Source organism: Typha angustifolia, chromosome 9 (genome assembly GCF_048772165.1).
Source record: "Typha angustifolia cultivar Huaian chromosome 9, ASM4877216v1, whole genome shotgun sequence".
NCBI lineage: Eukaryota > Viridiplantae > Streptophyta > Magnoliopsida > Poales > Typhaceae > Typha > Typha angustifolia.
Window position 1 is genome coordinate 4653098 of NC_133247.1, and position 16677 is coordinate 4669774.

Below are 16677 nucleotides of genomic sequence, written 5' to 3' on the forward strand. Positions count from 1 at the left end.
ATTATTCGACCCAGATCCAATTAAACATGCGACTTGGATCCGAATTCGATCGGAGTTAAATGGATCCGGACTCAGTTTTACTACCTATTCGACCCGGAACTCGTAATATTTCTGGAACATACGGCTTCGCACGTGCCTTTGTCCTGGTTCCTATTACCCCTGACAAGCCTAACCCTAACCCTAACCCCTCGCCCCTCGGTACTCCTCCCACCAATTCCACCGTCTCCCTCCATCTCCCCTCTTTCTCGCTGCTTCTCTTTCAAGCAATCGCCGCTCCGCTTCCTCTCTATACCGCCGGGATCACTGTTCGCCGCTCTTCCCTCGATCTGGTACTCTTTCTCTACTAGTCTGGCCAGGGTTTTGAAGTATAGCATCATATAGTAGCTGTATAGTTACAACTTTTGGATCATTAATGCCCTCCGGTCAAATTTTGATCTTCAATTATGTGTTCTCGTCTGGCTAAAGCTTTCATATAGTACCTTGATATTGCTAGATTCTGCTATTCTGATTGTTATTTCATTTATTTTAGTGTAATTGTCTAGGAATATATGAGAGATACTTAAGAGGGGATTTTTTCCCAATAGATCTCTGGTTATGAGGGCGTCATTCTTGTTTCCGTTCAAAATTTTACTTTCTTTTCACTTAATGAGCGATTGAATAGTTTCTATTTTCTCGGTTTTCCGAAGTTATCTTTCCGACTGATTCTGGCCTAAGAGGAGTGAATTTGTTCAAAGAATCTTCGCCGTGCAAATAATGGACAGTACTCTGCTGTTGTCACTAACTGACTTGAATTATTGCCTGCATAATTTCGTTTCTACTTCTATCATTGAATCTCTTTTTCTTAGTTGAGTTTTCTGTACATGGTGGAAGGTTTCTGTAGCTCGAGAATGACCTTAGTCTTGTAGCTGAAAGCTATACGCAACTTATATTTGGGCTCTGTTGGCATATATGGATAATTCTGTTAAAGTTATCTATCTTCGGAGTTCACTTCAGTTTTACTCTTGTAAATTAAGCCCCTGGTATCTTATATTTATCTTTTGCACAGTTGGCTATCCAAGAATAATGGAAGATACTCAATCTATGAATGTACAAGCTGCTGCTATGGAGTATCCTTCAGCAGGTCAATTTCCTGCAGAATATACTACTACTAATCAAGACACTGTCTCCAATGGTAGAGAGGCTGATCCTGCTGCTTCTTCATCTGTTGTTTATGCTCCAGTGGATAGCTCCAATTCTGATGCAACATATGGTGTGGCTGGTGAACCTAAACGTGATGATGAGCCTATGGCAGCTAGTGAAAACATTGTCAGTCATGAAAATGCGGCTGGTCTCTCTACATACCAGGATAACTACAGTTCTTTGAATGGAATTGCTGGTGAGATGGAAAGTTATCAATCTACAGGCACTATGGAGAATGGAAGTCAACCAAATGATGCTAGTGGACCAGTTATTGGGCAACCATATGAGGATGGTATTTCAAGTTCATTCCCTTGAAATATAGCTTTTTTGTGTTCTTGTCGACTTAAATTTTATAGAGTTCTTTTTTTTTAAGTGTGCTAGGGCATGCCAGTTTTGGTGTGACATCTGATGTTATATTTGTTTGACTTTATAGTGGTGTATTCTGCTGAAGAAGATAGGTTGTGGAATATTGTTAGAGTAAATTGTTTGGACTTCAATGCTTGGACAGCCCTTATTGAAGAGACAGAGAAAGTTGCAGAGGTATGATTTAGTTTTCATCTTCTAATTTAACTAGTTTAACATTCATTTCAGAACCTAGGTACTTTTGAATGAACATAATATTAATCATTTTGCTATATTATTGTGACCAACATTTGGCTCTCCAAATGCACTGGAAACTGTAACTTGCTTTGTAGCTTCTGTGCAATGAAAATGATTTTCTTGCTTTAAGATGAGAAAAGACAGGCCGGACTGCTTGGTGAAGATACCCATAGATTTTGGGATCTAATGTAGCACTCTCATTGTATGCAGAAACAATGACATCTGAACTCTGATTCTTCGAAACTCAGTTGTTGGTTATTGTCTATATAGTGCTAATTTAGTACTCAATAATGGACAATCAGTTTTGGCTTTCTAATAATATGTTTTTTTAGTTGGCTTGTGTTAACAGCTTGTTGCATCTTCTTTGTAGAACAACATCCTGAAAATTCGGAAAGTCTATGATGCATTTTTGGCCGAATTTCCTCTTTGTTTTGGCTACTGGAAGAAATATGCTGATCATGAAGGGCGTCTTGATAGTGTGGACAAGGTTGTGGAGGTGTATGAACGAGCTGTTCTAGCAGTTACCTATTCTGTGGAAATTTGGGTTAATTATTGTCAGTTTGCAATATCAACTTATGAAGATCCAGATACCATCAGAAGGTAACTATTGGACATTCATGTTTGTTTTCTGTGATACTTCCTCTGGACTTCATTTGCAATCTTATAAGTTCTGTAAGTTCTAACCTTATTTTGGCATGCATGGACAGTGATAGCCATATGCATGGAGTGCAGGTTTGATGGGATGCACTTTAGAAACTCTTTTCTAATGTGCTGACCATTGTGTTGGTGTGTTTAGTGTAGTTCTATCTAATATTTTAGGATTACTTCTCATAATTTTAGCCTTGCTGTACATCTTTTTCTGTCATTGAAAGGTATGTCTAGTAGTCTTATAGTTCTTGAGGTACTGCTACTTTTACTTTGATACTCCTGGGGCTATCATGGGTGCACCATTAATCCAAATGCTGCTCTGGAGGTCATGCTCAATTATGGGCTAAGGTGGCCCTTTTGCTCTCCTCCATTCCATGATGTGATATTTTCTGGAAGGTAAATGCAGTGAATTCGTGCCAATTTTGGAAGTATGGTCTGCTGTCCAAAAAAAAGAAGTCTTCTCAATATTAGCTTTCTGAATCTCCAATTTATCTCTTAATTTAGGAGAGTGCTTGCAAATTTTTCACATGTACAATAACTTCTTTCCATATTTTTTTGCCCTTCAGTCTATTTGAACGAGGTTTAGCATATGTCGGAACAGATTATCATTCAGACCTATTGTGGGATGAGTACATTAGGTATGAAGAGTCCCAACATGCATGGAGTCATCTGGCAATGATTTATACAAGACTGTTGGAGCATCCTATACAACAGCTTGATCGCTATTTTAATTGGTAATTTTCTTTCCATTAGCTCTTGTCTAATTTGATGCTTTGGACTTCTACTGTGGCCATTGAACCATGTTATTATCTGAATCTTTATTTTCTTATGCTATAAGACTATCTATTTTAGATCATTATTCAAAAACTACCCTTTCCATTGTTTTCTACAGATCCAAATGAGTTGGGAGGATCCTGTTATCAAAATGAAAATTTCATTCTTTCAACTATATAAATGCTACCAAAGTTTTTAGATTCAGCCAATCCCAATCCTACCTCGATATGATTGGTTTTGGGTCGGTGTTGGCCAGATTGACCAAAACCCGGTCCTTGTCTGACCCATTTAGGTCAGATCAGCACAAAACACCCATGGATCGGAGAGTATGAGGTGCACCGCATCTCTCAATGAGCTCCTCTAGCAAAGTTTTCTAGTGCCGATCTGTCAAAATAGAAGTCTAGCAAGCTCCTCCTTTGACGCTGCACTCCAACGCCCTCCCCTTTTTATTTCTTTTTGATTTTGTTGGTTTTTTCTTCCATTTCTACTCTCTCTCTCCAGTCACCTCCCCACTTCTCTTTCACACTCCCTCTTCTTTCATCCTCTTTGTTGTGCAGCAGCAGATAGAGGAAGAGGGGCCATGAGGAGAAGAGAGAGAGAGAGAGAGAGAGAGAGAGAGAGGGAGGGAGAGAGAGAGAGAGATTGGGGGAGATAGATAGAGTGAGTATTGTGAGAGGTAAAGATAGAAAGTGATTTGTTTTTAGACTTGCAATTTATATTTATATTTTCCATCAATTTTTAAAAAAAATAAGATTTTTTTTGTGGTATTTTAAAAGAATTTTTGAGGCCGATACATATTCGCTTTTTTGGCCAACCAATTCTGATATTTCAAACCTTGAATGCTACTAATCTAGTCCTTCATAGTTCTTGCACAATGACCGAATATACTAACACAAATAACCAGGCAATGCTTGGTTTCCTTTATATTATAAAATAACAACTCTTGGAACTGTTCAGATAATTCTATGGGATTTTCTTATGTCATTGTGTTTCTCTTTGCATTTCAGCTTCAAGGAGTTGGCTCTTAGTCGACCTTTATCTGAAATACGGACTGCCGAGGAAGCTGCTATGTTATCTGCTTCCGGTGAGGCTGGTGGTCAAGGTCTTGAGGGCGAAGTTCATCCAGATGGTGTGGAACAAGATCCTAAACTTGTAAGTGCAGGATTAACAGAAGCAGAGGAGTTGGAGAAGTATATTGCAATTAGGGAAGAGATGTATAAGAAAGCTAAAGAGTACGACTCTAAGATTGTTGGTTTTGAAACAGCTATTAGAAGACCATACTTTCATGTCAGGCCTCTTGATGATCCAGAACTTGAAAACTGGCACAACTATCTTGATTTTATCGAGAGAGGAGATGACTTCAATAAGGTACACAATTGAGTTCATTTTGGGAGATTGATTTTATAGCTTTGAAATTTGTTAATGTTTTTCCAGTTCTGCTTGGAAATGATTATGAACTTACAGTTCAGTCATATTGGCTGCATTAATTGCTTTAATGGCTAGTATGTTCGACGAAGCTACCTTAGAAAATGGGATATTGAACTGAGGATTGAGCGTCGACTAATTGTTTGCTTTCTATGAGGCTAAGTACTTCAAACCCTCATTTGTCAGTGGACGTTCTGGGTTCATCCTGTTTTTTGAAATTCGGATCTCATATATGCAGGTGTTTGCTTATTGCTTAGCCACTTAATCATCTATCTATCAGGGAAGGATGGTCCCTCCTTTCATATTGAGGGGCCTCCTGATCAGCTAATGGAGTACTCCTTGTGAACTTCTCTTTATTGCAGTATCAATTTTTTTTTCTATAAGTTAAGTTAATTCTTTTTTCATTTCCTTGTCTTTTTCTCTCATATTACTTAATGCTGTTTCAGGTGGTGAAATTGTATGAAAGATGTCTAATTGCTTGTGCCAACTATCCGGAGTTCTGGATTCGTTATGTCTTATGTATGGAAGCTAGTGGAAGCATGGAGCTTGCCAATAATGCTCTTGCTCGAGCCACTCAAGTCTTTGTGAAGGTTTGTTGATTCTAACTTCTAAGATGAGCAAATTATGTAGGTTGCCTTTATGAGTAATATGCTAATTACATTTCCATATAATATTATATTTTGCTACATAAAATAGGAAACGAGTTAGTAGCCCAAGACTTAGTGATTTTGATTAACGTCAATATTTTGGGTTTGGCCATTCAAAATCTTGTTTGTACATGGAATAAAATTAAATGACAAGAATACTATGAATGACTATAAAGAATCAGAAATATTTTTTTAAGGGCTTAAGCTTAGTTTTCAATATTTTGCTTTGAATGACAAGAAAACTAGGTTGCATTTTTATTTCTTAAGCTATGGTAATCATACCTTTCTTTTCTTCTCCCATGGCTTGTTTCATAGCTTGCTGATGGCGATGTATCTTCATTTGTACTTAAAGATGATATAAAGAAGAAAATATTTCTTTCAAACTTTACATGTCAGCCATGGTTATCGTTATGAGTTGTTGCACACTGTGAATACAGATTGTGATCTAGTCTTTTTTCAAAGAAAAAAAGAAAGCCTTTGCATTACCAAAGGGGTGAGCACCCCCCACAAAGATACAAAGCTCCATTATGATTGTGATCTAGTCATGTACAACCGTCAGCAGCTAATGAGAATATTCCATAGGAATCCACATAATGTTACTCTCTAAAATGTGCTTACAAATTACAGTGTCTTAATATGAAATGTTGCCAAAAATACTCATGTGAATTTCACAATTTACAGTCTTAGTGTAACTCTATATAATAATATGTCCTGAAAGCATATTCCAACTTCTGATCCTTTTTATTGCTTAAGGTCCTTAAGGTGAGGTTATTATCTTCTCTGTTTTTTTATGAAAATCCCGTCAAGGATAATTTGAAACAATCTGAAAATTCCCATGTTACATCTTTGACTGTGTTATGCTACTTGATTTTTCCTTCACTTTGTTTACAGGTTACATTAATTTGTTCTTTTTTGAAAAACAGAAACAGCCAGAGATTCACCTTTTCTCTGCCCAATTTAAGGAGCTCAGTGGAGATGTTTCAGGGGCTCGTGCTGAGTACCAGCTTCTTTACTCAGAAATATCTCCTGGTCTACTAGAAGCCTTTGTAAAGCATGCAAACATGGAATATCGTTTGGTACCATTCAATATGAGCTCCAAAATTTTTTCCTAGCAAATATGCTTGAAGTGTTTTTTTAGCATTCTTGTATTTTTGCAGGGGGAAAAAGAAGCTGCTTTCTCTATTTATGAAAAAGCTATTGCTGCTGAGCAGGAAAAACAGCATAGCCAGCTTTTGTCTATGTTAGTTGTTCAATACGCACGCTTTCTGCATTTGGTAGGATATTGACTTTACTATATACACAAATTTGATACTTCACTCGATGATCATCTTAGTAGGAGACTATATTTTGACTGATACTAAATATATGAATTACCATGTTTATGTTTTGAAAAGCTTATCTGCATGATTTTTCTGGATTTGAAGGATTTCTATAATATTATAAAGCTTCCTGATATGGGAAATAACTTTGAAATAGTTTAAAATATATTTGACCGGATTATTCATATTTTACTTCATCATAGTACTGCATGTATTATTGTGTATCAATGTTTCGGAAAACAGGTCTTGCTTTGAATATAAATTGTAATAACTATGAACTAATTTCAGAATTGAATTATTTGATCCCTATTTGCAATAACTGATAAACTGTACAAGGAGTAGGCAATGCTATATTGACAAAATAAATTTGCTGTTGTCCATTGTCTACTTTCAATTCTAGTTTGCCTAAGCCTCTTGGGTGCTTCAAGTTATGAAGTTTTGATGGCTTGGTTCTTTTTTTTGGAACTTTCCGACAGGTTGCTGGTAATGTAGAAAAGGCAAGGGAAATTTTAGCTGGATCTCTTGGGCAGATACAATTGTCGAGACCTATTCTTGAGGTTTCTCTCACCTTAAATTCAGCTGACAAATTCCTTTCCTTTATGTTTCTCTAGCTGTCTGTTGCTCAACTTGTTATTTGGTGCTTGCAGGCTATAATTTTCTTGGAGTCAATATATCCATCTCCAAAGCGTGTCGAGTATTTAGATCCATTGGTGGAGAAGTTCGTCACACCTGATCCTGAAAATACTAACCTGATGGCAAGCACAAGTGATAGAGAAGAGATATCTTGCATCTTTTTGGAGGTAAAATTGTCAGTGATCCAATTGAGCTTGCCTATGAAGCTTTACAAGTTATCTTAGGAGCAGCTAGTAAATATTGGTATTTTTAGTTTGTGTTCCAATGTGTAAAAGATTATTAGTTCCTGCATCTGGCCGTCATCTGTAGATAAAGGTAATGCACATTCTCTTTCTATTAATTTAGATTGCAACTTCATTTTCAGTTTCTGGATCTATTTGGAGATGCACAGTCAATCAAAAAGGCTAGCAATCGACATGCAATGCTTTTTCTACGTCAGAAGAGTATGCTAGTATCAAAGAAACGGAGTGCTGATGATTGTGTCGCTTCGGACAGAAGCAAAATGGCTAAGACCGGAGATCCAGGGCAGTCAGTTATGGGAGCATACCCAAATTCCCAGAGCCAATGGCCTGGTGGTTATGGACAAAAGGCCCCAGTTTGGCCTCCAACTTCGCAAGCACAGGGACAACAGTGGAACACTGGCTATCCACCACAGGTAGATAACCTTTAGATATATATATATATATATATAAGTAATTATTTGTTTCTTTGGTATGTACTCTTATGACAAATAAAATGACATTCTTAGTTCTACTACTAAGATCATTGATATTATGAATATGTACAAATGTTTGTTTGTTGAATTTGATCTAGTATCTCTTTAATCAATCTTTTGAAAGGCGGCCATGGATTGTAGACGGTCACTCTACCGTATAGCACTAAGGTGGAAGGTGGGTGCCAAGATCGGTGCCGAGACTGTCTAACATTCTTAATATATAAAAAATAATTATATATTATACATATATAATATATATTAGTATAACATATGTAACATTATTAATAGTAATTTACAACCATAACTACACAAAATCACAAATTAACTATATATATATATACGCACATGTTTCTTTATATACATGGGGCATTTGTACTAAAAAACCCTTTGATTTTCAAAATAGCCAAAATAGGTCTTTGTGTGCATTTTTTATGTAAATTATGTGCATTTCATTATAAAAAAAGTGTGCATCTAGTTATAAAAAATAAACATATTTAGTTTCAAGAGCTAAATCTTGCTATTACTGAAATCTAAGGGCTTCTTTCAGCAAATAGCTCATATATATATATAAATAAATTATGTGCATTTCATTATATATATATATATATATATATATATAGAGAGAGAGAGAGAGAGAGAGAGAGAGAGAGAGAGAGAGAGAGAGAGAGAGCACTTGGCATTTCTCTCTCTTTCTCTAGCTTACTACCGGTCCCAGACTGTCAAGGCAGCCATCAAAAATGTCTTTCAAAACCATGCTTCAAATATGATAATAACAATTAACATGAAGTGTTTAATGCAAAACTGTTTGCTATTTAAAGAGAGTTTTGCTATTGTATAATTGCTGTTTTTTCTTGTTAATAGTGTAGCTGTTTTTGTGGTATCACTGTTAAATTATTTGTCATTGAATAAATTCTGATGGTATAAAGAGTTCCAAATTGTTAAATTTTTTTTTTCTACATGCATTGCCATGCCCATGATTCTCTATCTTGTGAGCAGTATTTGCTTGCTTTCTCTTAATACTCAATGTGATACTAGTTTTGAATTTCAGGCTGGATATGCTGCATATAGCGGCTATGCTAATTATGGTCATCAACAAGTGCCTCAGTCAGCAGCTACTCAGGGTGCTGCTTACGGTGCTTATCCAACAACATACCCAGCTCAGGTAACGGTCTTGCAGTTAAAAGTTAAGTAGGAGACACATATCTATGTCGAGTGATTGAATTAACACACTTGCAACTTCTGTTGATTGATCATATTATTAACACTGTCAGAGTGGTATTGACATCTAAAAATGCTGGCACTCTTCCATATATTATCTTTAATAATAACCGACATCTGCGCAAGATCTGCAACTGAATTCTAATTTGGCAAGGCTGATATTTTTCCTACTTCAGGGGATATGTTGGTTGTTTCTATTTGCTTCATGCTGTGCATGACTTACAACCCATATGTGCTTTAGTTTCTTTTGCTTCTCTTCCTGGATATTATTATATTCTTTTTCTTATATTACATGAAAAGGTGATTTGTTAAGAGTCAGTAAGGTATGTAGTGATGAAGATATTAATATGATGTACCATTCTTATTCTCTTCACGGGACGCTTCAGGCTTATCCACAACAAAGTTATGCCCAACCAGCAACTGCAGCAGCAGCAGCAGCAGTACCGGTAGCGGCATTCCCTCAGCAACCTGCACCAGCTCCTCAACAATATTATGGCAGCTATTATTGAATTGGCCTTGGTTCTTCCAAACAACTCCTGCTACCAGGTTATTTTTCTTCTCTCTTCATTGTATGCTTTGATTATATTGCAGATGAAGTTCTCAAAGGACATCAGGAGACACAAACACTCTTCTGAGTTCTAATTTGATGAGATGGTGGTGTGGGGTTGATACAGATTTTCTGCTCAAGTTTATGACCTTCAATATAGTTAACCGAAGATATCACGTTATTTTCTGGCAGGAAGCCTAATTGAAGCAACGCTCAATATTGCAGAGATGCCTGCTAACCTTCTTTCTTGCTGGGATGCAACGGAGGCGGCGGTGGCATGATTAGGCCTTAGCTATTATGGCATGAAGATCCTGTTGCATTACCTAGTGTAATTTTCACGTTGATGTGTTTGGCGAGAATTAGCTCTCCTTAGATGGTGATGGGCTCTTGGCTTAATCTTATGCTGTTTTAGGAGAAGAACGCTTGACCAAAGATTGCTGATTCTGCCTTATTTAGTTTATTTACACCTCTGATGGAATTTTGTGCAGGATCTTGAATATATGGATGTATCATTCATGAATATGAGAAGAACGATTCGACTTAGCCTTGTAATAGCTTGAGTTGTTTGACAAGGGTACCAAAATTTCAGATACGGAGGCTGTTTCTCTGGTGTCCTATTTTTTCCTTATATTAATTTGGTGCTGCGATGCTAGTAGTATATTAGTTTGCTGCAAAGAAATTAAGACGATTAAAACTTTTGTTCTTTGTTTAATAAGAATTTTAAGAAGACTAAAATTGGGGGTTATTTGCATAAAAAGGTTTTTGGGTTTTAGTAATCGTAAGATTGGGCTCTTAAAATTGAATGCATTTATTTTGTTTGTTAAATTTAATTATTTTTATAATGAAATGTCCATAATTTATACAAAAGATGCTATATAGGAAGGAAAACTAAAAGGCTTTTTTATTTTTTTTTTCAATGCAAATGACCTTTAATATTCGTTTATTAATCTATCCTATTTTTATCTAAATATCTTTATGTTTATTATTATATTTTTACTTTTGAAAACACATCACCTTAATTACTCTCTTTTTTCTTTCTCTTATCTCCTCTGGTGTGTTTAATTATTTGCTAGATTATTATTTATAATTTTGTGTCATATTAAGTATAATTATGACACACTGTAATAATTTATACTAGTATAATTTCTCTCATATAACTATACAAAATGAGTATAACAATATTGGTCCATAACTCAACTCAAATTGAATGGAGGAATTGAGGAGTTCATAAGGTTGAACTAATCTTAATTCTGGTTTTTGAAATGAGAAATACTTGGGATCTCTTTTTTGGGGGAAATATATTAAAAAAAAACATTCTATGTTATGCTTTTATTATCATTAATAACTTACCATGCAGGTAGTTATCATATGTTTCTATTGTCCCAAAAACACTGAGTTCAAAGTTAATATAAAAATGCGAGAGGAATAGAAAATATTTATAATATATAAAAGAAAGTTTCAGTAAAATTGCCCACTAACATGCTATCTATGTAAGAGGTGGTGAGTGGGAGAAGTCTTTTGAGACAATAAAAGCCAAACATAGGGTTTGATTGATAGATATCTGTCTAATAAGATAATAAAAGCCAAGGTAGAGTTTTTTTCTAGAATTTTTATTTTCTACTTCTTCGAGAAGACTGAAACCTCCCTTAGCCGGACCCACCGCTCAGGTCATGGTCAAACCCTAAGGGTCATCAATTAAATGTACATTATTATTATTATTATTATTATTATTATTATTATTATTATTATATATATGTTATGATATGTACTTTTTAGCGTGTGTTTAATTAAATGTTAGAAAAGAACAAGAAAAGGAAAAGGTTTTAGTAGGAGGAAAAAGATAGAAAGAAAAAGAGAAGTCGGATACGAGAGCGCTGCTGCCCATCATCTCTACTTCTTTCTTCCGCCTGGCCTCCTTTTGTGGCTTTTCTCTGCTCTCGCGTAAATATCTACGATGAAATTAGAGAGAAAGATGTTTGTTTGTTTGTTTGAGATCAGGCCGAGTTAAGCTTGTGAATCGTCTTAACTTCTGTATTTCTACTTGTACTCAGTTTTCTACTGTCAACCGCAGCGAATTATCAGTTTCTTGCTCCTTTTTGTTTTGTTTTTCCTGTCTGGGTTTCTTCTTTGTTGATCGACAAGACTGGTTTGTGGCATTCCCAGCATTCTAGAACGGATTTCTTCAATACCCAATTCGGTTCCAGAGGAGCGGTTACCAAATTGCGGGTCTTTTTGGTGCTCGGTTGCATCCTTCGCAATTTGGGGGAATGTCTTGTCTCTTGTTTTTTAATTCATATATTTCGTAAGTATTTAAAGGCTTGGGCTTTATGGGTTCGGGCCGTGATTTTGTCGAGATTAGCTCGGATGAGGAGGATTTTGATCTGGAGGATCCTAGCGGCGACTCCTTTGATTGGCTCTGTGACCTTCTTGGTCCTGTGGGTGGAGGCACAGAGGGAGGTGATGATCTTATGGTTGTGGATGAGCTGTCGACCCCGTTGGTGGTGCAAAAGAAGAATCTTGATCCCGTGACGCCGGCGAAGGGCGGGGAACAAGACAATTCTGATGAGGATTGTCAAATTCTGGAATCTGACCCTGCTAATCCACTTCCGGTTATCGGTGATAAGAAAGATGGGGGAGATGATTCAGGTGAACTGGAGATAGTTGGTGAGAAGGGGGAGGTAGCGATACTTTCTTTTTTCATCTTCTTTCTGCTAGCATTTCTTTTTTCTTTTATTTTTTCCTATTTTTCCATGATATTGCTAGTTAGCCTTAGTCCACTGCATGGTGAGTTCTCTTTTGCTAATTGCAAAATAATTCGCTTGGTATTTTGCTTTTGGTTTTCACATGATGATTAGTGATCTGATCTTGTATGAATTGGTGCCAAAACGGATGTAAGGAGTGGTTCCTTCTTCTTTCTTTTCGTGCTTCTGGGAATTTTCTCATTGCCTACTCTCGTGATTTATGATCTTGTTTGTCCGTTTTCACTTATATCCTGTGAAAGTTCTTATGTCTGTTTAGTGTATGCAATAGTTTGAGTTGAAGTGCCTGATATGATACTACTATGGGACCTTCTTCCGAAAAGAGAAGATATCCAGATTTTAGATCTTCTATCTGTGTTTTTAAGCAACAGAAAGTGAGAAACAATCCAATCGCTCAACAGAAAAGGAATGAAGACATTAACAGGATTCTTCTTAAGAGTAAGAGTCTAAGAGTGATGCAGCGCAAGTAAGAGGAGGACGAGGGTAACTAGGGAGAAAAAAAAAATTATAGGAATGGGCTATCATATTAGCTTCCTATCCAAAATACACTGAGCAGTTCTGCTAGCAATCTCAAACCATGTACCATTATGGGTTCCCTATTACTCTGAAACTTGTGGCTTTGAGACATCTTTCTTGTATCTCTTGCTGAATTTCCCTAGTCCCTGTCTTTACTCCTTCCGTAGTAGTAGCTGATCATTGGGTGTTGTTTATGTTGTTGTTCATAACAAGTATGAGGTGTTCCCAGATTTTCCATAAACATGTTTCTCCTTACTTCCAAATGATTCGGCATGTTGCCAATTTCAACTAATTCGAAGCCACTCTGTCCTTTCTTTTCCTATTCTCTTTTCATCTCTTCTACATGCGACGCTTGCTCTGGCTCTCCACAATCACGAGAGCATAAATTAGGAAAGAGAAATATGTTAGACTTATGAACCAATATACGGTGAAAAATGCATCTTGGATACCCAGTTCAAATCCCTTTTGAAGTTGCTCCTGAGAAGGGCTGCCAATTTTCCATTATTGGTCCGTTGTTTGATGTGTTGTATTAGTTTACATTCTGACCTTGTAGGTCAATTGCTAGAAGGGTCATGAATTTTTAACATATTTCTTGCATAGCATTTCCAGTGGATAATTAGTTATTAAATTATTTGTAGGTGTAGAATTCTTAATGTGTGTTTCTTCCATTATCAGCACTTCCTTATTATTCACGTGATTGTGCAGCTTTCTCCTCAGTAGCATCATTAGATTTTAAGTGTATTCTTACTTATTATGAGAATATTCATAATATTTGTAGAATTTTATGTTTTTGAGATGCCTGACCTATCTTATCATGTAATATGTAGCGTTTACTTATTCTGTTTTACGATGATCTTTCGTTCTGTTTTTGTTTGTAAAGGTTACTAATTATTTTATGCTAATATCTCTAAAGATAGGGAATCATGTTTCTTGATGAACATTTTCATGTTCTTATATGTGCGAGAAAAAAGAATTCTAATACAATTGTTAACTTGCCTTATTGGAATGGCAAACATTGGCAAGTAGATGCCAATCATCATTCCAAAAGTAAGATGTCCAACATAACAACCTCAAATAGCATAATTTAGCAAAATGTTCAAGCACAAAATTCTTATCCTATGCGGTGTAGGCCATCCACCAACTGACTGTTTGTCCTTGGGTCCTTGAGTCGATAAGCCTGTTTCTTTAGCCACTTGTTTCCTCTTTTTTTACCCTTGAAGTGTGAGATTTATTTAAGAAATCCACAACTCTTCACTTACTCATTTCCACTTCTTATGAAGAAAAAAAGAACACAAAACTAATGACTAATTCTCTTGTAAGATAGTATAAATGTCTACCATCTGTTTTCTCTCTTTAAAGTTGTTAAAATTGGCTTCTACACAAGCTTAGTTTGACATCGTGATGGATGTGGGATAATTACAGTTTTTACTCTCTTTATTATAATGTTGTTTCTCATGGAATGAGAGAAATGTGCATTTCAAAGGAAATTGAAATCTGTTCTATAATGGTCTTGGTCCATTTTATATCTCAAACATGGTGGTCTTTGAATGTTAAAGCTCCTAGTTAGTGGAGAATTTCCTTTACATATGCAAAACAGGCTGCTAAAGCTTGCTCTTTAGGTCTTATTGCTATAAATTTGCCATATTTGTTTCTCTAGAACAATTGGAAGAAACTATATTATTTATACTTGCAGCTGCAACTGATTTTATCTGGTTATTACTGGTGAATAAACTTTTCTCATCCCTTTGCAGTTGGCATGTAGGGACTTCCCTCATCCACGTCATTCATGTGTTAACTTCCCCTTCAGAACTACGTCGCATGAGAAGCACTGTAACATGGTGAGCCTATATATAATTTTGCATGCTTTTCCTAACTTATCTTAAAGACTTGCCTTCATTAGTTTCCTTGGAACTTAAAAGTTAAGCCACTTGTTCAAGAAAAATATTTACGGTGCATTGGTTATGATTTTGGTAAATGCAGTGCCACTGTTATGTATGTGACTGCCAAGCCCCTTGCACCTACTGGGGCGATGGTGCCTCATTTGATGATCATTGCCATTCTACAGATAAGGATGGAAAGTGGAAAGCACTGAGGCAGTTCTTCAAGGACAAAAAATCATTTCCAATTTCTCAACCATTTCGATCTTCCAGACCAAATGTACTCCGCCCCTGCTCAGCAACTAACAGGACCTCTCCCAATACAATCAGCCAAAGGCAACAGCAGCGCCCATTGCTTGTCTCTCTACATGGCCACAGAATTGCCCAGCACTCAAGCAAAACCCACCCACTCAATCTGAGAGCACAGAGCCCCCAGAGAGAAAGAGGTGCTACTGGTGCCTTTGCTGCTCAGCTTATGTACTCACGCGCAAGATTTAAAAGGGTTGGGACTGCTCAACCTGGTCTTATGAGCTTGAATGCCAACAAATCTCAGTTCAGTGTTTTCAATAAGGGCCAGATGCACCAAACTGCACCAGGGAGATCTCATTCTGCACAGATAACACCACAAAGATCACGGTCTGCTCCGGTAACGTTAGTTGAATCCAGCATAGATGGGGTTCATAATAATCTACCACAGGGATCTGAATGTCCACTAATAACGTCACAGAGGCATCAGAAACAACCAGTGACGTCCATTGGTATTAGCACATTTGGGATACAGGATTCTTCACTACAGAAATCTCAATGCGCACCAGTAACAACAGACAAACCTCAATGCCCACCAACGATGCCAGTGGATGTTAGCACGAGCAGTTGGCAGGATATACTTGCTAGTCTAGAAATCGAACTGGGAGTGACAGGCACTTCCTGTAGAAACATCACGGTACCAGAGCAATCTTCAAGTGCTTCTTCTCGACCTTCAGACTGCGGTCAGTTATCTTGTCAGACAAATGCAAGCCAGGAAATGGATTTCTGTGGCCAGGCCTCTACTGAAGAGATTAACCTGGATGCTTTGGACCTTGGTTGCTGTTGGTTGAATGATTCAATAACCCCAAATATTCAGGTGCACGGCCAGGTAGCAGATCCCCAGGGATTGACTGGACAGCAATTGGACCCTCCGATATCTAGGAGCAATCCAGATTCAGGAGAGGTCCATCCGAATAGTCCTCCATCTTCGTTCCAGGAGAGAGTAGCCGAAGCTGCCCCAGACTTCAAAGGATCTTTAGCAGAGTTGTAGGTTGGTGATCTCATTAGCAAACAACTTCTTTCGGCAACTTACCAATACATTTCTTTTCTTCTGTGATAATGTCAGTTCATAATTTGTCTTGTTAAGGAAGGAAATAACATAGCTCTTGTACAGTTCTGCTGATGCCAAAAGCAGTTCTTTTTTTTTTTATCTATGTTGAGTTAAATATGTAACACAAAAGTTGATACATCTAATGCAAGGATCACTATTTTTCTCTGCATTCTCCCGAATCACACCTTGGATTTAAGGAAAATGCAAAAAACACCTTCTGTTAGGTTAAATTTAACAGTGTTTAAATGAAGGACATAAAAATATGGAATTGTTTATTGCATAGTAACATCATTTGTGACGAGTAACAGAAGTGCTTTTTAGTTCATTTACAAAACAGAGAGGTTGTGATTTGCAATAGTGAAAATGTAAGGGTTGAAATGGAAACTTGCTTAAATGTAGGGTGTGTTATATGAAAACTTCTCTTAGTATTTGGTTGGAATTTATTGTCTTTTAAGGGGGGTTT

General features: G+C 36.9%; 2 protein-coding genes across 4 annotated transcripts; both read left to right on the forward strand.

Annotated features, from left to right (window-relative positions):
- The first annotated feature begins 146 nt into the window (after positions 1 to 146).
- Positions 147 to 10297, forward strand: LOC140766576 (pre-mRNA-processing factor 39-1). 3 transcript variants are annotated; one of them, XM_073105995.1, is made up of 16 exons: positions 147 to 329; positions 1046 to 1120; positions 1220 to 1471; positions 1613 to 1719; positions 2150 to 2379; positions 2994 to 3161; positions 4209 to 4569; positions 5073 to 5216; positions 6197 to 6349; positions 6431 to 6547; positions 7069 to 7149; positions 7240 to 7392; positions 7590 to 7880; positions 8989 to 9102; positions 9545 to 9704; positions 9898 to 10297. In XM_073105995.1, exons 2-15 carry the CDS (start codon positions 1063 to 1065, stop codon positions 9665 to 9667), a joined length of 2352 nt encoding a protein of 783 aa, XP_072962096.1. In that variant the 5' UTR covers positions 147 to 329; positions 1046 to 1062; the 3' UTR covers positions 9668 to 9704; positions 9898 to 10297. The 3 variants fall into 3 exon arrangements, with proteins under 3 accessions (XP_072962096.1, XP_072962095.1, XP_072962098.1); XM_073105994.1 differs by having other exon boundaries at positions 1046 to 1471; XM_073105997.1 differs by lacking the exons at positions 147 to 329; positions 1046 to 1120; positions 1220 to 1471; positions 1613 to 1719; positions 2150 to 2379 and adding an exon at positions 2384 to 2823.
- Positions 10298 to 11530: 1233 nt separating this feature from the next.
- LOC140767011 (uncharacterized) lies at positions 11531 to 16383 on the forward strand. Its single transcript, XM_073106745.1, has 3 exons — positions 11531 to 12383; positions 14732 to 14818; positions 14961 to 16383. Exons 1-3 carry the CDS (start codon positions 12033 to 12035, stop codon positions 16152 to 16154), a joined length of 1632 nt encoding a protein of 543 aa, XP_072962846.1. The 5' UTR covers positions 11531 to 12032; the 3' UTR covers positions 16155 to 16383.
- The last annotated feature ends 294 nt before the right edge of the window (positions 16384 to 16677 follow it).